The 21709-nt window shown below is 55.5% G+C and overlaps 1 protein-coding gene across 3 annotated transcripts in view; it reads left to right on the top strand.

Moving 5' to 3' along the window:
• Positions 1 to 501: 501 nt before the first annotated feature.
• FHOD1 (formin homology 2 domain containing 1) overlaps positions 502 to 21709 on the top strand; it is a 131746-nt gene continuing 110538 nt past the window's right edge. Inside the window, exon 1 of one of the 3 annotated variants that reach the window (XM_066583139.1) lies at positions 502 to 832. In XM_066583139.1, the coding sequence (XP_066439236.1) occupies positions 668 to 832 (165 nt within the window). In that variant the 5' untranslated portion in view covers positions 502 to 667. The remainder of the gene's footprint in view (positions 833 to 21709) is intronic. The other 2 variants (XM_066583137.1, XM_066583138.1) reach the window with 2 other exon arrangements.

The following is a 21709-nucleotide window of genomic DNA, read 5'->3' as shown; positions in this document are numbered from 1 at the left end:
CCTCAGTCAGTTAGTCTCTCTCTCTCTCTCTCCTCAGTCAGTCAGTCTCTCTCTCTCTCCTCAGTCAGTCTCTCTCTCTCTCCTCAGTCAGTCTCTCTCTCTCTCCTCAGTCAGTCTCTCTCTCTCTCCTCAGTCAGTCTCTCTCTCTCTCCTCAGTCAGTCTCTCTCTCTCTCCTCAGTCAGTCTCTCTCCTCAGTCAGTCTCTCTCTCTCTCTCCTCAGTCAGTTAGTCTCTCTCTCTCTCTCTCCTCAGTCAGTCTCTCTCTCTCTCCTCAGTCTCTCTCTCTCTCTCTCCTCAGTCAGTCTCTCTCTCTGTCAGTCAGTCAGTCTGTCTCTCTCTCTCTCTCAGTGTTTTGGTCTCTCCTCAGTAATCCCGCCTTCCTCCGTCTCAGTGTTTCCTCAGTATCAGACAGTCTCTTGGTCTCTTAGTCCGCCTCCCTCAGTCTCGGTCTCTCGGTCATTCTCTCTCTCGGTCTCGGTCCCGCTCCCTCCTCAGTCTCTCTCGGTCGGACAGTCTCTCATCCGCGTCTCCCTCTTTATAGCCGGCAGTCCCCGCCCCTCGGTGACGTCACGTCCCGCCCGGCTCCCGGTGAGCGGCGCAGCGGGCTGGGGCAGTCCGTACGGCAGAGGCTGGGGAGCCGGGGCACAGATCGGTCGCAGCCGCGGCCATGGCGGTCATCCCGTGCCGGGTGCAGTACCTGGACGACATGGATCCCTTTGTGTGCACCAACTTCCCGGAGCCGCGGAGACCGCCGGTGTACAACTTCCCGGAGAGCGCGCCGCTGATGGAGCAGCTGCCGGCGCTGCACAAACTGCTGGAGGCCCCGCTAAAGGTACCGGCTACACCGGGAGGGGAGTGCGGACTCCGGGGGCCACTGCAGCATGACGGGGGGGGGGGGGGTGGAGGGAGTGCGAGCTCTGCGGGTCACTGGCGGATACGTGTATGTAGAGTGCGAGCTCTGCGGGTCACTGGCGGATACGTGTATGTAGAGTGCGAGCTCTGCGGGTCACTGGCGGATACGTGTATGTAGAGTGCGAGCTCTGCGGGTCACTGGCGGATACGTGTATGTAGAGTGCGAGCTCTGCGGGTCACTGGCGGATACGTGTATGTAGAGTGCGAGCTCTGCGGGTCACTGGCGGATATATATGTAGTGTGCGAGCTGTGCGGGTCACTGGCTGGATGTACGTGTAGAGTGCGAGCTCTGCGGGTCACTGGCGGATATATATGTAGAGTGCGAGCTCTGCGGGTCACTGGCTGGATATACGTGTAGAGTGCGAGCTCTGCGGGTCACTGGCGGATACGTGTATGTAGAGTGCGAGCGCTGCGGGTCACTGGCGGATACGTGTATGTAGAGTGCGAGCGCTGCGGGTCACTGGCGGATACGTGTATGTAGAGTGCGAGCGCTGCGGGTCACTGGCGGATACGTGTATGTAGAGTGCGAGCGCTGCGGGTCACTGGCGGATACGTGTATGTAGAGTGCGAGCGCTGCGGGTCACTGGCGGATACGTGTATGTAGAGTGCGAGCGCTGCGGGTCACTGGCGGATACGTGTATGTAGAGTGCGAGCGCTGCGGGTCACTGGCGGATACGTGTATGTAGAGTGCGAGCTCTGCGGGTCACTGGCGGATACGTGTATGTAGAGTGCGAGCTCTGCGGGTCACTGGCGGATACGTGTATGTAGAGTGCGAGCTCTGCGGGTCACTGGCGGATACGTGTATGTAGAGTGCGAGCTCTGCGGGTCACTGGCGGATACGTGTATGTAGAGTGCGAGCTCTGCGGGTCACTGGCGGATACGTGTATGTAGAGTGCGAGCTCTGCGGGTCACTGGCGGATACGTGTATGTAGAGTGCGAGCTCTGCGGGTCACTGGCGGATACGTGTATGTAGAGTGCGAGCTCTGCGGGTCACTGGCGGATACGTGTATGTAGAGTGCGAGCTCTGCGGGTCACTGGCGGATACGTGTATGTAGAGTGCGAGCTCTGCGGGTCACTGGCGGATACGTGTATGTAGAGTGCGAGCTCTGCGGGTCACTGGCGGATATATATGTAGTGTGCGAGCTGTGCGGGTCACTGGCTGGATGTACGTGTAGAGTGCGAGCTCTGCGGGTCACTGGCGGATATATATGTAGAGTGCGAGCTCTGCGGGTCACTGGCTGGATATACGTGTAGAGTGCGAGCTCTGCGGGTCACTGGCGGATACGTGTATGTAGAGTGCGAGCTCTGCGGGTCACTGGCGGATACGTGTATGTAGAGTGCGAGCGCTGCGGGTCACTGGCGGATACGTGTATGTAGAGTGCGAGCGCTGCGGGTCACTGGCGGATACGTGTATGTAGAGTGCGAGCGCTGCGGGTCACTGGCGGATACGTGTATGTAGAGTGCGAGCGCTGCGGGTCACTGGCGGATACGTGTATGTAGAGTGCGAGCGCTGCGGGTCACTGGCGGATACGTGTATGTAGAGTGCGAGCGCTGCGGGTCACTGGCGGATACGTGTATGTAGAGTGCGAGCGCTGCGGGTCACTGGCGGATACGTGTATGTAGAGTGCGAGCTCTGCGGGTCACTGGCGGATACGTGTATGTAGAGTGCGAGCTCTGCGGGTCACTGGCGGATACGTGTATGTAGAGTGCGAGCTCTGCGGGTCACTGGCGGATACGTGTATGTAGAGTGCGAGCTCTGCGGGTCACTGGCGGATACGTGTATGTAGAGTGCGAGCTCTGCGGGTCACTGGCGGATACGTGTATGTAGAGTGCGAGCTCTGCGGGTCACTGGCGGATATATATGTAGAGTGCGAGCTCTGCGGGTCACTGGCGGATATATATGTAGTGTGCGAGCTGTGCGGGTCACTGGCTGGATGTACGTGTAGAGTGCGAGCTCTGCGGGTCACTGGCGGATATATATGTAGAGTGCGAGCTCTGCGGGTCACTGGCGGATACGTGTATGTAGAGTGCGAGCTCTGCGGGTCACTGGCGGATACGTGTATGTAGAGTGCGAGCGCTGCGGGTCACTGGCGGATACGTGTATGTAGAGTGCGAGCTCTGCGGGTCACTGGCGGATATATATGTAGAGTGCGAGCTGTGCGGGTCACTGGCGGATACGTGTATGTAGAGTGCGAGCGCTGCGGGTCACTGGCGGATACGTGTATGTAGAGTGCGAGCGCTGCGGGTCACTGGCGGATACGTGTATGTAGAGTGCGAGCGCTGCGGGTCACTGGCGGATACGTGTATGTAGAGTGCGAGCGCTGCGGGTCACTGGCGGATACGTGTATGTAGAGTGCGAGCGCTGCGGGTCACTGGCGGATACGTGTATGTAGAGTGCGAGCGCTGCGGGTCACTGGCGGATACGTGTATGTAGAGTGCGAGCGCTGCGGGTCACTGGCGGATACGTGTATGTAGAGTGCGAGCGCTGCGGGTCACTGGCGGATACGTGTATGTAGAGTGCGAGCGCTGCGGGTCACTGGCGGATACGTGTATGTAGAGTGCGAGCTCTGCGGGTCACTGGCGGATACGTGTATGTAGAGTGCGAGCGCTGCGGGTCACTGGCGGATACGTGTATGTAGGGTGCGAGCGCTGCGGGTCACTGGCGGATACGTGTATGTAGAGTGCGAGCGCTGCGGGTCACTGGCGGATACGTGTATGTAGAGTGCGAGCGCTGCGGGTCACTGGCGGATACGTGTATGTAGAGTGCGAGCTCTGCGGGTCACTGGCGGATATATATGTAGAGTGCGAGCTCTGCGGGTCACTGGCGGATATATATGTAGAGTGCGAGCTCTGCGGGTCACTGGCGGATATATATGTAGAGTGCGAGCTCTGCGGGTCACTGGCGGATACGTGTATGTAGAGTGCGAGCTGTGCGGGTCACTGGCTGGATATACGTGTAGAGTGCGAGCTCTGCGGGTCACTGCTGGATATACGTGTAGAGTGCGAGCTCTGCGGGTCACTGCTGGATATACGTGTAGAGTGCGAGCTCTGCGGGTCACTGCTGGATATACGTGTAGAGTGCGAGCTCTGCGGGTCACTGCTGGATATACGTGTAGAGTGCGAGCTCTGCGGGTCACTGGCGGATACGTGTATGTAGGGTGCGAGCTCTGTGGGTCACTGGCGGATACGTGTATGTAGAGTGCGAGCTGTGCGGGTCGCTGGCTGGATATACGTGTAGAGTGCGAGCTCTGCGGGTCACTGCTGGATATACGTGTAGAGTGCGAGCTCTGCGGGTCACTGCTGGATATACGTGTAGAGTGCGAGCTCTGCGGGTCACTGGCGGATAAGTGTATGTAGAGTGCGAGCGCTGCGGGTCACTGGCGGATACGTGTATGTAGAGTGCGAGCGCTGCGGGTCACTGGCGGATACGTGTATGTAGAGTGCGAGCTCTGCGGGTCACTGGCGGATACGTGTATGTAGAGTGCGAGCGCTGCGGGTCACTGGCGGATACGTGTATGTAGAGTGCGAGCTCTGCGGGTCACTGGCGGATATATATGTAGAGTGCGAGCTCTGCGGGTCACTGGCGGATACGTGTATGTAGAGTGCGAGCTGTGCGGGTCACTGGCTGGATATACGTGTAGAGTGCGAGCTCTGCGGGTCACTGCTGGATATACGTGTAGAGTGCGAGCTCTGCGGGTCACTGCTGGATATACGTGTAGAGTGCGAGCTCTGCGGGTCACTGCTGGATGTACGTGTAGAGTGCGAGCTCTGCGGGTCACTGGCGGATACGTGTATGTAGAGTGCGAGCTGTGCGGGTCGCTGGCTGGATATACGTGTAGAGTGCGAGCTCTGCGGGTCACTGCTGGATATACGTGTAGAGTGCGAGCTCTGCGGGTCACTGCTGGATATACGTGTAGAGTGCGAGCTCTGCGGGTCACTGGCGGATACGTGTATGTAGAGTGCGAGCGCTGCGGGTCACTGGCGGATACGTGTATGTAGAGTGTGAGCTCTGCGGGTCACTGGCGGATACGTGTATGTAGGGTGCGAGCTCTGCGGGTCACTGGCGGATACGTGTATGTAGAGTGCGAGCTCTGCGGGTCACTGGCGGATATATATGTAGAGTGCGAGCTCTGCGGGTCACTGGCGGATGTATATGTAGAGTGCGAGCTCTGCGGGTCACTGGCTGGATGTACATGTAGAGTGCGAGCTCTGCGGGTCACTGCTGGATGTACATGTAGAGTGCGAGCTCTGCGGATCACTGCTGGATGTACATGTAGAGTGCGAGCTCTGCGGGTCACTGGCTGGATGTACGTGTAGAGTGTGAGCTCTGCGGGTCGCTGGCTGGATGTACGTGTAGAGTGCGAGCTCTGCGGGTCACTGGCTGGATGTACGTGTAGAGTGCGAGCTCTGCGGGTCACTGGCTGGATGTACGTGTAGAGTGCGAGCTCTGCGGGTCACTGGCTGGATGTACGTGTAGAGTGCGAGCTCTGCGGGTCACTGGCTGGATGTACGTGTAGAGTGCGAGCTCTGCGGGTCACTGGCTGGATGTACGTGTAGAGTGCGAGCTCTGCGGGTCACTGGCTGGATGTACGTGTAGAGTGCGAGCTCTGCGGGTCACTGGCTGGATGTACGTGTAGAGTGCGAGCTCTGCGGGTCACTGGCTGGATGTACGTGTAGAGTGCGAGCTCTGCGGGTCACTGGCTGGATGTACGTGTAGAGTGCGAGCTCTGCGAGTCACTGGCTGGATGTACGTGTAGAGTGCGAGCTCTGCGGGTCACTGGCGGATACGTGTATGTAGAGTGCGAGCTCTGCGGGTCACTGCTGGATATACGTGTAGAGTGCGAGCTCTGCGGGTCACTGGCTGGATATACATGTAGAGTGCGAGCTCTGCGGGTCACTGGCTGGATATACATGTAGAGTGCGAGCTCTGCGGGTCTCTGGCTGGATGTACGTGTAGAGTGCGAGCTCTGCGGGTCACTGGCTGGATGTACGTGTAGAGCGCGAGCTCTGCGGGTCACTGGCTGATACGTACGTGTAGAGCGCGAGCTCTGCGGGTCACTGGCTGATACGTACGTGTAGAGCGCGAGCTCTGCAGGGCACTGGCTGATACGTACGTGTAGAGCGCGAGCTCTGCGGGGCACTGGCTGATACGTACATGTAGAGCGCGAGCTCTGCGGGGCACTGACTGATACGTACATGTAGCGCGCGAGCTCTGCGGGGCACTGGCTGATACGTACATGTAGAGCGCGAGCTCTGCGGGGCACTGGCTGATACGTACATGTAGAGCGCGAGCTCTGCGGGGCACTGGCTGATACGTACATGTAGAGCGCGAGCTCTGCGGGGCACTGGCTGATACGTACATGTAGAGCGCGAGCTCTGCGGGGCACTGGCTGATACGTACATGTAGAGCGCGAGCTCTGCGGGGCACTGGCTGATACGTACATGTAGAGCGCGAGCTCTGCGGGGCACTGGCTGATACGTACATGTAGAGCGTGAGCTCTGCGGGGCACTGGCTGATACGTACATGTAGGGCGCGAGCTCTGCGGGGCACTGGCTGATACGTACATATAGGGCGCGAGCTCTGCGGGGCACTGGCTGATACGTACATGTAGGGCGCGAGCTCTGCCGGGCACTGGCTGATGCGTACATGTAGGGCGCGAGCTCTGCGGGGCACTGGCTGATACGTACATGTAGGGCGAGAGCTCTGCGGGGCACTGGCTGATACGTACATGTAGGGCGCGAGCTCTGCGGGGCACTGGCTGATACGTACATGTAGGGTGCGAGCTCTGCGGGGCACTGGCTGGATATAGGTGGAGGGGGCGCGAGCTCTGCGGCTCACTGGCTGGATATAGGTGGAGGGGGCGCGAGCTCTGCGGCTCACTGGCTGGATATAGGTGGAGGGGGCGTGAGCTCTGCGGGTCACTGGCTGATACGTACATGTAGGGTGCGAGCTCTGCGGCTCGCTGGCTGGATATAGGTGGAGGGGGCGCGAGCTCTGCGGCCCGCTGGCTGGATATAGGTGGAGGGGGCGCGAGCTCTGCGGCCCGCTGGCTGGATATAGGTGGAGGGGGCGCGAGCTCTGCGGCTCACTGGCTGGATATAGGTGGAGGGGGCGTGAGCTCTGCGGGTCACTGGCTGATACGTACATGTAGGGTGCGAGCTCTGCGGCTCGCTGGCTGGATATAGGTGGAGGGGGCGCGAGCTCTGCGGCCCGCTGGCTGGATATAGGTGGAGGGGGCGCGAGCTCTGCGGCCCGCTGGCTGGATATAGGTGGAGGGGGCGCGAGCTCTGCGGCTCACTGGCTGGATATAGGTGGAGGGGGCGCGAGCTCTGCGGGTCACTGGCTGATACGTACATGTAGGGTGCGAGCTCTGCGGCTCGCTGGTTGGATATAGGTGGAGGGGGCGCGAGCGCTGCGGCTCACTGGCTGGATATAGGTGGAGGGGGCGCGAGCGCTGCGGCTCACCGGCTGGATATAGGTGGAGGGGGCGCGAGCGCTGCGGCTCACCGGCTGGATATAGGTGGAGGGGGCGCGAGCGCTGCGGGTTGCAGGGGACTGTAAGCTCTTGTAATCTTCTGTATGGATTAGTCAGTTTGCAGTGGTGGGGATATTGGTATGAGTGTAAGCTCTGCGGGTCACACTGCTGATTTGGGGGAGCGATAAGTGTATGTTGCAGTTTCGCGGTTTCTCTTCTATTAATAGCAGGACACCATCATGAAGCCGTTGGGGCTCCTCTTGTTACGCAGCTGATGACATCACTCTTCTCACTTTGCAGCTGATGACATCACTCTTCTCACTTTGCAGCTGATGACGTCACGTTGACATTTCTAGCTGCATAGCTTTTTCTTTAAGCTAATTTGGATATCCCATGACTTGTGGCGCACCCCGCATCCGCTGACTCGGCCTAGAACAAGCGTTGGAATTCTCTGCCGCCGCCGTTGACGTTTTACAAGTTAACTTACGGATCCGATTCGCTCATGTCATGTTTGTCGCCTCGCCGTGGACTCCGGGATGTGACGCTTCTAAGTAAAGAGCCGCCGACACCCCAGGATCACACGTCTGCCCGCTGCGCAGAAGCTCGTGGTCTACCCCGGGCATTGTTTCCTGCACTGCGGTGGTTGCGTGCCCCAATTCGCCCCCCCCAGGTGTTATGTCTCTACCAGTCTCTTCTTGTTTTCCGCGCAGCCCCCCGCTGACCTCCCCCTCCAATCCTGGACTAATCCTCTGCTGGCCGTGAAAGCCTCTTGTGGCAGCGATCTGCCGGCCGTCCCTGCAGACCCGTCCTGTGCGGGATGCATTAGACTGGATGTATGGACCGCTGGGTGGAGGGGGGCATGAGTCAGATCAGTTCGGTGGGGGTCGGCTGGGTGGGGGGTTACCCCCTGCGTTTGGTGAGCGAGGCTCTGAAGTGCGTGCCGTTTGCAGACTGCTGGGGTTGCTGCAGCTTTCGCCTTTCTTGCATTTGAATATCCTCTCTAATCCCCTTCCCACTAATCCCGAGGCTTCGAGCAGCGCGGCTCCTGCTGGGTGAAGGGGTTAATCCTGGTGTCTGGGCGCCCGCAGCACGCCCTTCTTCCATATGTGTCTATCCCAAATTTAGCTGAAGTAACTGTTGGCAGGCCTGGCGCGGTGTGCTGGAACGGACCCCTCCGATCGCTGCTTGTACTTCAGTCTCTCCTGGCTCCGCACCCCAAGTGGTCCCGTGCCCGCCTTGTACTGGTGCATCGCACACCTGTGTATAACGGGGGCACCATAGTAACTGGCATTGTCCTCAGCATCCCGCCGGGGGACGTTGTCGGGACGCTACGGCTGCAGGACTGGTTGTGGCGCACAGTGGCAGCGAGGCCGGGGCGTGTACGTGGTCCGACCCTCGCTCGTTGGGTGGCCGCATCTTTCCTGTCACCAGCAGATCTCCGTGTGTGAACGACAGGATGGGATTGTACGGACGATTGTTTGTCCCCCATACTGTTGGCCTGCGCGAAGGTCAGGCGGTGAAGCGCCAATGTCATTGATTGGCGCTCATTACGCGACCCAGATCGTGCCGCATAAAAGGAGCCAATAACGCATCCGCGGGGGCGGGTTGGCGGGCGGGCGACGCCCAGGATCTCGTGTCGGTAAAACACGATTGTTGTATAATTAAAGGGGTTTTCCAAGCAGAATACTATTAATGGCGATACTTCATCAATAGTTGATCGGTTGGGGTCCACCAGTTGGGATTCTGAGCGGGCACCCGCTGTCGGCACCACAAAAAATAGGGGTACGAAAGCGGCTGCTCCGACCCAGCCTGGTGGCTGGCACTTGTTACTGCAGGCTGGGAGCTGCGACTGCTGTTACAAACTTTGGCCACCATATGGGGTCGGCAGCGGCTTCCACTCCGTGCCGTGTGTGTGGCGGCACGAATAGCGGGCACCCGCTCAGCTGATCGGTAAGGATTCCAAATGGCGGACCCCAGCGGTCAACTTTTAATGGCTTCCGGCATGGTCCGTACTGACGGATGGTCCGGCAATCAGCTGATCGCCAGAGATCCCGAGCTGCGGCCCCCCACTGTACTAGACATAGCGCCTTATGGTGGCGGTGCCGGATTTACCGTAATTGTTCAACCCCATTGACTTGAATGGGACGGAGCTGCTCGTGGGTCATGTGACCGATGACTGTGATGGCACGGGTGTTAGAGGAGGCCTCTACAAACTCATCAGAGGAGAAGAATCGCTTGGACTGCCATGCGAAGCGGTTTTCTCACAAATAGCATCGCACTTACATAGAAAATCGCCGATTTGCCGCTAGAATATTGGTCTGAGTTTCTCGGATTTGCTCATGCCCCCTAAATCAGAGAGACCCCCGGGGTCTGACGATGTGAGAATGAACCCGACCCTGAGAGTGCAGCTGTCTGATGCAGCCCTAAGTCCAGTATGTCGGCGCGTCGTGATGGCGAGCTCTACGGTGGCGGCTCGGCTCGCGCCGGTCTTCTGGTCCGCGCTCGCCATGACGGATCCCACAGACTTGGAATGAGTGTCAGGTTTCCGCACCGCCTGGCATGTTCTTGGGTCCGCCGGTCTATGATCCGGTCGGGGGTAAGTACCGTACGACCCACCTTGGGGCTGCAGCAGGAAGTCGTCTGCTGAACCGGTTTGGTATCCCGTGGGGGACGGGATTGTTCTGGTAATGGAGTGTCTGGGATGCCTGCCTGACTGCGATCCGTGCGGCGCCGCTGCATTCTCTTCTGCACCTGGTGCTTTGTGCATGCGGGCGCAGGAGTCACTGGGTATTGTTTACACGGGCGTACATACGCATCATAATGGCTGCGCACAATGCCGACCGCATGGAGCCCATCGAGCTCACTGCATTAATGACTTGGGCATATATTTCACGCAATTTTCAGTTGGGCGAAAAAACAAACCGCGGCGCAAATCGTGGATCGGAACGGCCTATTGAAGTCAACGGGAACGCGCAAGCAGGCGATCGGACCAGCTTGTGTTTTTTGCGCACGTACATGTGTAGTGATTACTGCAATGGGTTAAAATATGCGCTGCGTACTGAGACGACCGAAACTGCGGCCGCCCGTGGTTGTTTTGCCATTGTAAATACGCAGTGATTGTGCGCAGAATATGCTGCGGATGTACAGACGTTTGCCGTAAGGCCGGCTTCACACGGGCGGACCGGATTCCGCGTGCAAGAGGCCCGCAGCGCATTCCGATGACCCGCGAACCTGAATCTTCTGTATTGCATATGACCGCGGCGGCTCACAGTCGGTCATCCCCGCTTATCGCCGACGCGGGTGCCTGCAGCCCATACGATATGTTACTGCGTATGGGCTGCGGGGCGGACAACCTCCATTGACTTCAAAATAGAAAACACTGTGATTTATTTAGTGCGCAACTTCTGTCCACGAATGAGCGCAAAAGCTATTTTTTTTTTACGTGCTTTACAATGCACGCGTTTTGCCGCGGGTTCCGATCGTGGATTCCACAATTAGGATCTGCCCGTGTGAAGCGGCGTAAAGCGGCCGTAGACCCCAATAACCTCCCATACACACTGGGCGTGTGCCCTGAATGCAGAGGGGGGTAAGCTGCTGCTGTCCCGCTGGCCCTGCCGGCCTCCCCTTGAAATCCAACCGCCCGATCCTTATCTCTTCTGACACAATCGGGAGGTCCATAGACCCTCCTTACACATCAGATGATCGGCCGGACCCCCGGAATCAGCTGCTACACACTGACCACCTTACACAATGAATAGCTCTGGAACTTTCTAACACCCTTTGTGATTCAGTCCTCACTATTTTGCTTGCTGACAGTGAATGGAAATATTTACGTCTGTAAAACCTGCACAGATGCGTCCGCCGCTGATCCAGTCAGGCGACAGAATAAATGGCGCTGTACGCAACCATGCAGAACCCAATGTCAGTGAAGTCCATCGGGCACAGGTAGTATCAGTCATGTGACAGCGTTGTGACCGCCATGCTAAACGGGTACAGAGCCACTGCTCATAGCTGAGTGTGAAATGGAGGAAATGTGAACTAGACTGATACATTGTAACAAACTATCAGGGCAGGAGAGATGTTTGAGCTGCCAGTATAGCTGATTACAATGTATAGATCTCCTTGCTGTCTTGGACTCCTGATGTAAACAATGTTTCCACTCACTGATAGCAAGCACAGATATTGAAAATGGCAAGAATTGAAGCCCAAAGATTATTAGAAGGCTGGGTGACTCTTCATTGGATGTTCCTTTTCAGGAGGTGATCACTGATGGATTAAAGTTCCTCCTCCTCCCGGACCAGCTGGGCATTATGGGGCCCGCCAGCCGCGCAGCTTGTACAGACCTGCAGTGGGCAGCGAGTCCCCAGATAAGCTGCACTCATGGCTTTTCCTGCCAGTCTTGATTTCTCCTCTTTAAATCTGGCGTTTAACCCCTTCAGTGCTGATGACCAGTCCTTGGCCCATTCTGAGGACAGGTCATCCGTTGCTGATCGGTGGGCGTCCGCGGTCACTCGCGATGCCCCGCTGATCATCTGATCTCCAGCGGGGTCAGACGTCTGCATCTGGGTCGGAGCCGATAGCGCTATAGAAGGTCTAGCTCCCTTAGAAACCAGTAGGAGCCGCACCTTCTATAGCACTCCTGGCTGCAGCCCCAATGCGGGCGAGCCGCCAGAATCTGAGCCGCTGCAGTAGTGAAACCCCACCAATGAGGATGGGTCATCGGTACAATAAGGGGTTAAATACCGGAATACCCCTTTAAACTTGCATACATCTGAGTGCCTGTAGGAGGGGGAGCAGTTGTCATATAGGATATGGGAGGGGGCCCTGAGGATGCTGTGGGGTCCGGCAGCCTCCCCATCACCCGGCCCGTTGGTGAGGTGCATGGAGCGGGGAGTATTCGATGCCTCTGCCCCCCCCATCCGGAGTGCGCGGTCCTCCGCAGTCCTCGCGTCCGCATCCTCCTGCTGTCCTGTCAGGTCTGTAATTGCTTCACGCCGTTGATGCATCTGCTGCTGCTCTCTGCCAGAGCCGCTCCGTCTCCTCTACCTGTCAGCTGCTGCAGTGCTGCCGCGGATCCGTGCGCCGTCCTGCGCTCATGCCTTATGTTCTGCTGCTTGCATTGTGTCATCGTGCGGCCGCAGCCAACTCCTCCTGGGATCGGGCTCTGCAGCGGGAATCGTTTGGACGCAGAAGGTTTTGGGATGCATCTTGTTTATGTTTTGAGTTAAAGGGATTCTCGAGGCTTATTTTGGGGAGCCTCCTCATCCCCCCCGAACCTCCTCATATTTCTGGGTTTCATTTTCTCCCCATTCTTGATCTTTTACATTGACCCGCTATATCTCATAACCGAGGGCTTGTTACAGTGTATCAGCCTGGAGGGTTCTGAACTCATCTGATACATGTTACCTGCACTGATACATTGTAACAAACTATTGGGGCCGGGAGAGAAGCGCGCTGCTGCTGAGTGTGTATTCCAGATAAATACATGTTATATACACGGACTGCCCCCTTTATCAGAGCCCCGGCCCTCTTGTGATTGGGGCCCCTGTATGAAAATTCTCTCCGTGACCCCGGAGCATAAAGTCACGTGACAAGTTCTCCGTGGATCCGTTTCAGTGTGAATCCACATAAGATGGGAAAATCCAGCGATCGGAGCGACTTCCAACAAGGCCGGTCATCAGTGCTGGACTAGCCGGGGGCTCACTGCCAACCGCAGGGGTTTACTTGTGTAACAATGTGGGGAGTCTACAGAGAATGGCGCGATCAGGGAAAACATCCAGCGAAAGGGAAACAACTAATCACTGAAAGGGGTCGGAGGAGGATGTCAGGAATCGTTCTGACAAACAGGCTGCACAGTCAGCTGAATACAACGCTGGAGCTCCAACTAACGTGTCCGAACGCACAACTCGCCGTTCCTCCGCACGGATGGTATAACAGCGGGCGACCAGCTCCAGCGCCATTGTGTCTAAGAGAAACAGAAAGACTCCAGCGGGCAAAAGAGCGCAAAACTTGTATCACTGAGCAGCGGGAAAACATCCCCTGGTCAGATGGATGCAGATGTCTGTTGCGCCGTGCTGATGGGAGGTCAGAATTTGGCGCAGGCAGCATGAATCGCTGACCCCTTCCTGTCAGCTGGTCAGAACATGTCAGCACCGCCTTCTAATCTGCAGCAACTACAAGAAGCTGACTGTCCGCAGGGGCCGATATTCCTGCTGGACCAACGCTACTAGATGGCGGTTAATAAAGGGGCGGTTAATAAAGGGGCGGTCAGCGTACGTTAAAAATGAGCCTCCTCTGTCAGTGGTAGCTGCCGGATTATCAAATCTTCTGTAGTATTGGATCTTCATGGACGGTTTTACATTGTACCGGGTTATTCCATGTGATCCCCCCGATGTGAGACCCTCAGAACTGTTTACTGGCTCTCAGATACAGAAATTTGATATGAATGGAAACAAACATTAACCTTTTCATTTAGCCACACTGTCCCCCTTAAGACGTCCTTGTTGCCCAACCAATCACAGCGCAGCATTCATGTCTCTAGCTGCAGAAGTCAAACTTGTGACTTCCTGAAATCAGACGCCGGCTGCAGCGTCCCGTCCTGAACCCCCGGGAACATGGCGCTGATGCTGGGAGAACGAGCATGGGTGGCGCTGCAGCAGTCATCTGATTACCTGTGACATCATCAGTCACCTGAGTGGCGCTGCAGTGGTCATCTGATTACCCGTGACATCATCAGTCACCTGAGCGGCGCTGCAGCGGTATCTGATTACCTGTGACATCATCAGTCACCTGAGTGGCGCTGCAGTGGTCATCTGATTACCCGTGACATCATCAGTCACCTGAGCGGCGCTGCAGCGGTATCTGATTACCTGTGACATCATCAGTCACCAGAGTGGCGCTGCAGCGGTATCTGATTACCTGTGACATCATCAGTCACCAGAGCGGCGCTGCAGTGGTCCTCTGATTACCTGTGACATCATCAGTCACCAGAGCGGCGCTGCAGCGGTATCTGATTACCTGTGACATCATCAGTCACCAGAGCGGCGCTGCAGCCGTCATCTGATTACCTGTGACATCATCAGTCACCTGAGGGACGCTGCAGGGGTCCTCTGATTACCTGTGACATCATCAGTCACCAGAGCGGCGCTGCAGCCGTCATCTGATTACCTGTGACATCATCAGTCACCTGAGGGACGCTGCAGTGGTCCTCTGATTATCTGTGACATCATCAGTCACCAGAGCGGCGCTGCAGCGGTATCTGATTACCTGTGACATCATCAGTCACCAGAGCGGCGCTGCAGTGGTCATCTGATTACCTGTGACATCATCAGTCACCAGAGCGGCGCTGCAGCGGTATCTGATTACCTGTGACATCATCAGTCACCAGAGCGGCGCTGCAGCGGTATCTGATTACCTGTGACATCATCAGTCACCAGAGCGGCGCTGCAGCGGTATCTGATTACCTGTGACATCATCAGTCACCAGAGCGGCGCTGCAGCGGTATCTGATTACCTGTGACATCATCAGTCACCAGAGCGGCGCTGCAGCGGTATCTGATTACCTGTGACATCATCAGTCACCAGAGCGGCGCTGCAGCGGTATCTGATTACCTGTGACATCATCAGTCACCAGAGCGGCGCTGCAGCGGTATCTGATTACCTGTGACATCATCAGTCACCAGAGCGGCGCTGCAGCGGTATCTGATTACCTGTGACATCATCAGTCACCAAAGCGGCGCTGCAGCGGTATCTGATTACCTGTGACATCATCAGTCACCAGAGCGGCGCTGCAGCGGTATCTGATTACCTGTGACATCATCAGTCACCAGAGCGGCGCTGCAGTGGTCCTCTGATTACCTGTGACATCATCAGTCACCAGAGCGGCGCTGCAGTGGTCCTCTGATTACCTGTGACATCATCAGTCACCAGAGCGGCGCTGCAGCGGTATCTGATTACCTGTGACATCATCAGTCACCAGAGCGGCGCTGCAGCGGTATCTGATTACCTGTGACATCATCAGTCACCTGAGGGACGCTGCAGCTGTATCTGATTACCTGTGACATCATCAGTCACCAGAGCGGCGCTGCAGTGGTCATCTGATTACCTGTGACATCATCAGTCACCTGAGTGGCGCTGCAGGGGTCCTCTGATTACCTGTGACATCATCAGTCACCAGAGCGGCGCTGCAGCGGTATCTGATTACCTGTGACATCATCAGTCACCAGAGCGGCGCTGCAGTGGTCCTCTGATTACCTGTGACATCATCAGTCACCTGAGCGGCGCTGCAGCGGTATCTGATTACCTGTGACATCATCAGTCACCAAAGCGGCGCTGCAGCGGTATCTGATTACCTGTGACATCATCAGTCACCTGAGGGACGCTGCAGCTGTATCTGATTACCTGTGACATCATCAGTCACCAGAGCGGCGCTGCAGTGGTCATCTGATTACCTGTGACATCATCAGTCACCTGAGTGGCGCTGCAGGGGTCCTCTGATTACCTGTGACATCATCAGTCACCAGAGCGGCGCTGCAGCGGTATCTGATTACCTGTGACATCATCAGTCACCTGAGTGGCGCTGCAGTGGTCCTCTGATTACCTGTGACATCAGTCACCTGAGCGGCGCTGCAGTGGTCATCTGATTACCTATGACATCATCAGTCACCAGAGCGGCGCTGCAGCTGTATCTGATTACCTGTGACATCATCAGTCACCAGAGCGGCGCTGCAGCTGTATCTGATTACCTGTGACATCATCAGTCACCAGAGCGGCGCTGCAGCTGTATCTGATTACCTGTGACATCATCAGTCACCAGAGCGGCGCTGCAGCTGTATCTGATTACCTGTGACATCATCAGTCACCAGAGCGGCGCTGCAGCTGTATCTGATTACCTGTGACATCATCAGTCACCAGAGCGGCGCTGCAGCTGTATCTGATTACCTGTGACATCATCAGTCACCTGAGTGGCACTGCAGTGCTGGATCCCGGCTGTAGGGAAAGATAGTTCGCTTTATTATTTGACTACAGGGAAAACCCATTGAGGGGGGCTGTCTGGTAGCTGCAGGACCCCTTAAGTCGGAGACATTTGGCTGCAGAGATGCATTGTGGGGTTGCGCCTTTTCTATGACGTCTTCTGGCGCTCGCGGCTCCTTGTTGCCGGGATCGGCTCTGCGGGGGTCACTTCCTATTGTGACTGTGGAACATCCTGCTCTGCGACTCCTTTTTGCCGTTTGTTCCCCTCTTGGGTTATTGTGTATCCGACCTCCTTGAAGATTGGACGTGTTTTCAGCGATTCTTCCTGCCCCCCCCCCCCCCCCCCACGCATTCTTTCTGGCGATGATTGGTGATATCAGCCGCCGGCAGGGATGGTGGGAGGGGCTTCCATCACACGGGGAGAGGTGCAGGTTGCGGATCCGCTGACCCTCTATGGGGTCTGGCGCTCAGAGTCGCAGATTCGCTGCTTCCGTCAGAATAGACGGGTCTAATGGTGGAATTAAAGGTTTTGCGCACTTTTATTGGTAACATGGTTACAGGTGATAAAGACAGATCGCAGTCTCATCAGATGAGTAACATCCGTTTTTGTGTTGTTCTGTCTGATTTCAGTCCGTTTTTTTCAGTCTGTTGCTGGAAGTAAGCGGCCATGTTTTTCCAGGTTGTTTGGTGTGCGGCGGATGAGGCCCGTAGTTGTCGGGCGGAATGGGAATATTTTTGGAGGTTGGTCCACCCTAGGCCCGCAGAACTGGTGTCTTGCATCTCAACGTCCGATCGTCCGGAATTTCCATTAATCCAGCGTTCCGGTTTTCATGATCTTTTCTCCTTGGGGAGAGCAGCGAGTGAGGAGCCTCATGAGGCCATTCACGCTCCTCTGGGTAATATGCAAATGAGGCGTCATGGCGTTACTACAGCAAGTAATGTTTGCACTGCCAATTGGCCGCCGTTGAGGCTTATTCACACGGCCGTTCTTGTCAGACACAAATACAACCAATTATGTTAAATGGGTCTCTTCACGTGTGCGCCGCGGCAAGTCGGCAAAACTGCAGCGTCTCCTTTCTTTTTTTTTTTTTAACGCGCATTGCAAAAAACTCGCCCATTATTTCCTACGGACGAGTTAAAAATTGCGCTGCATTCATATGGACGCGCGTTTCACGCAAAGGCAATGTGATTAAAATTCTTTACTATTGAAACGTGAAAATCGCGGCTTTAAGAACGCGATATCGGTGGGAGTTTCTCGGACTGGTATCAAACGCGCCCGCGTAATTGTGGTCTTAAAGTGACAGCAGCAGGTGGCATCACCTGCCGTCCAACTGATCCACCAGTTATGTGCACTGCTCTCTGATTGGCCAGTGCCGGTCATGTGAGCAGTATCGGACTAGCGCATCGGTAGTCTGAAGATTTGCGTCTTGGACGGCTGAAAATGGGACTCAAAACCGACAGATGGGACGGACGGTAGATTATATATACCGCCCCTCCCCCTCCGGTCCGGCCACAGAATTCCGTCCCAAGCCGGGTGGGTGGCTTTAAGCCGGTGTTTCGCTGCCGGCCCTGGTGGGATGTGGTCAGCGTCCGTCTGATGATGCCTTCTGCTTCTTCCTAGATGCGCAGCGGTTCGTGTGGTTTTTGTTTGCCACATCACAACTCGGTGATTTCGTAACGCGTGTTACTCACTTCACACATGATCAAAGCCAGTGCGTCATGTCAGTGGAAAGCGGCGCAAAACGTGATGGAGCCACAGCGGTTCCTGCGCCGGACGACTAGGGGGCCATCCGGTGACGTCACGAGTCGGTGCAGGCTAGAACAGCGAACCTCGGCGTATATGTTCGGATGCCATTACGCGAGCGCCGGCGGATTTCTATTGCTGGGCTGCAACTGCGCTTGGCGGGAAAACGTAAGCGCTTGTGTAATAGCGCTGTCCGTGTGCTGCATCTACATTGTAGCACCCCCTCAGCTGTCAGGGCTCACACGGGCGTGTAACGCGCCGCTAAAAGCCCAGTGAATACTATTGGGCAAGGCTATGGGGGTTTAACATTCGCACATCTGTGCGCACACGTGTATTTACACGCGTGAAAAATGTTCGCGTCATACGCGGGACACGTGCGCTCCTGCGAGCCCTTGGGCTGCTCTGACACATACGTGCACAAAGCGCTGCGTTCGAAATCGCAGTATTTTACCGTAAACGACCAGGGTGAGTTTCCAGCCTTATAAGTTAGACTGACATTCACTGACAGCAAGCAGAGATCTTGAACATTTATGATGAATTGTAAAGTTTTTTTTTTAAGAAGTTGCAAAACTTTCAAGAGTAACTGCATGTAAAAACACTTTGGGTGTATTAGAGCGACGCGTCTGAAGTTTTGCTCCGTGGGGGTCTGGGTGCTGAGACCCCCACTGTTTGCTAAAATGTAGGGGCTGCTGCGGTCACCGGAGCGCTGTACCCCACAGCTGCTGATTGTCAGCTGACGACGGATGCCTAGACTCTCATAGACTTCTACCGTCAGCAATGAGGGCAGCCAAGGTGGCGGCTGCAGCCCCTTCATTTCAGCCATCAGCGGGAATCTCGGCATCGGGACCCCCAACTTCTCGAATGTCGCTGAGGATTCCATAGTGCGTCCGCCCGGAGCGGGTTTGGTGTACGTACCAGAATCCGTATAAAACCCACCCCTTGTGAACGCCCCTTTAAGTGCAGTGACTCCTTAAATAACGACTTGGTCATGATGGCTTGTTGTCCAGCATCATGTGACCGCTGCAGCCAATAGCGATATTGGGTTACAAAGGGCAACATGTCAGCGATGGCTGCCCAGTCATGTGATGTCATCAGTCTGTACTGACCCCGGTACATTAGATGCTAGGAGTCCCTTAAAGGCACATTTCTGGGTTAGAAAACCCCTTTAAGACTGGCCTAGGCTTGTTGTCCCCTTGTTCCTGGCCTCTCGTCCTGGACGCGTCTCACGCGTGATCGCCCCCATGCAGAGACCAGTTTACTGCCAATTAATCTAAACTTCTCACCGCCCCCCCCCCCCCCCAAGCGCCACGGTCGTCATCGTCATCCAGGTCGCACGCCTCTACGTGAAACCATTGCCAATTAGCCATTGCAGGTCTGTATCTAGTCTGGCCAATCACATCGCTCTCCAGTCCTGCTAGTTTGTCACAATGTATCAGTCTGGACCGAATACAATTGTAGCAGATTCCCAGCTGTGAGTATCGCTGTGTTCACATGGCGGATTGGGATAGATCCTGCGCCAAAATCCACGCAAATCAGTGCCTCATTCATTCGAACGGGAACCTGCGGCGCTGTGGTCACAACATGGACTTGACATCCGTAAAGTGACGTCACTTCTTACCGCAGATCAGTGCGAAATCGGTCAGAAATTCCGCCAAATTCCGCCAATTCACAAGCGCTAAAGCTGCTCGCGGATCCCTGCCGAAATACGCAGCAGAAAAAAAATACATGTAAACATGCAGCGGGTTTTCTTACGTAAAAACGCGCACACAATCCTATTGGTTTTGTGGTAAATGCGCAGCGAATACCGCGGTTTTCACCGGGCGATATTGGGGCGTAATATGCAGCAAATTTGCGTGAAAAAATCGGCTATTGAATTCATTGGGCTCCGCTCGCTGCCCGTTACACGCGTGTTGTATGTTGTGTATTTACGTTCGTGTGACGGCGCCCGTAGTCGCAGATTTCTGCCATGTATTCAGACATGGAATCTGTGCTGAAGAATCTCCGTCCGCTGTGAATGTAACCTCTTACCGGGAATGTTTCCTTTCACTGAATGCAAGCAGAGGTCTCGCTTCTCTACTTTCCTCCATGTGTTGTACGGTTTTCTTTGTCGCGGGCCTCCATTGTTCACCTTTCCCCTTGAGTCGCTCACGTTTAATGGCGCCCTTAATCTCCCAGGAATGCTAATCGCGGCCGTCTGTAGTAGCCGGCAGACAAATCGCGGGTCACTTCCTGACGGTCATTGAGAGTTCAGAGAGGATTGCGTGTCGTCTACGGGGGTCCCTGCTTGTGTCGGTCTTCACTGCAGTTCTGGCATTTTGTTCATGAATTAAGATTTCTTTACACGGATCAACTACAGTTCGGGAATGTCGTTGAAGCGTACGAACGGCGGTTGTGAGTTTGCTTCCACGCTGATTGTTTATTGGTTGTTCGTTGATATAGCGTTTGCAGGTCATTCAGTGACTTCACGCCGGGCGGCTTTTGATTAAACAGTCGCTGTTTTTAACGTGAGCTGAAACGTAACGACCAGCAACTGGTGAGCGAATTACCGCTCGGCGCTGTTGGCGGCCGCGTCTGCGCAGAACGCCTGTTTGAATTCGCTCTCTCGAGTGATAGTTGTCCAGTGTAAATACCAACCTTGCATGTGCGACGTGAGACCGCACGTTGCAAGTCCCGCTCCGGCGCAAGTCGCGCACGAAAATAGGACATGCTGCGATAATTTTTTTTTTTTAATATATGTTTTTGGATCTTGCGCAATCAGTGCAAGAAAAAAAAATCGCTGGCGCATATTAAACAAATAACGGGTTATTACAAGCCGCGGTTCTGTGTGTCTCGCTATCGCACGGAACTCCGTGTTTTGTTCCCAGTTACGTAAATGCACCCTTGGGGTTCGTTAGCGCGAGTTTATTATTTTTTTTTGTGCAGAATATTCCGTAATGCATAATGAATCGAAGCCGCTGATTTAAGTGGATTCGTTCAGACGTGTAGTTTTTCGTACAATGTGCGGATCGATACGCGGTGTATTTACATGCACAAAAAGCAGCAAAAACAGCCAAAAGACTCCGCCAATTACACGTGTGTGAGCGAGCCGTACGGCCGCGGTCACACAGAGCGGAATTGCTGCAGGCTTTTTGTGCGGTCCGTCCATACGGAAATCCGGCTGCGTTTACAGTAGCAGCAAAGAGGACGAGATTTTGAAAATCACAACCACATGCTGCGGAAATAATCCGCGCAAAACCCGTGCAGCTCAGAATTGATATCCGCGACATATCAATTATATCGCTGCTCTGCTGCAGGACTCGCCCCGTCTCAATGAGGGGGTATATTCCACACGGGAATTCACACTGAAACTCACTTCAAAACCCGCGCCAAATGGTGCGCCTTTGGAGGCAGGCATTCCGCGGCCAATCTGCAGCGGGATGTCCGCTGGAAACCAGTCCTTGTGAGCGCAGCCTGAAGCCGTATTCACTTGGGTGCGAGATATTGGTTTGAGTAACTCGAGCCAATATAGGACTTGCAAATATGCGTGACTGCAACGTGCTGAATATGCGTTTTTTTAAAAATTATTTTATTTTCGCGCATGTTATTTCTACAGGGAAAGTAAAAAT

This window comes from Eleutherodactylus coqui, chromosome 11 (genome assembly GCF_035609145.1).
Source record: "Eleutherodactylus coqui strain aEleCoq1 chromosome 11, aEleCoq1.hap1, whole genome shotgun sequence".
NCBI classification, from domain to species: Eukaryota; Metazoa; Chordata; class Amphibia; order Anura; family Eleutherodactylidae; genus Eleutherodactylus; species Eleutherodactylus coqui.
Note: the sequence above shows the minus strand (reverse complement) of the source record. Positions and strands in the feature narration are given on the sequence as shown.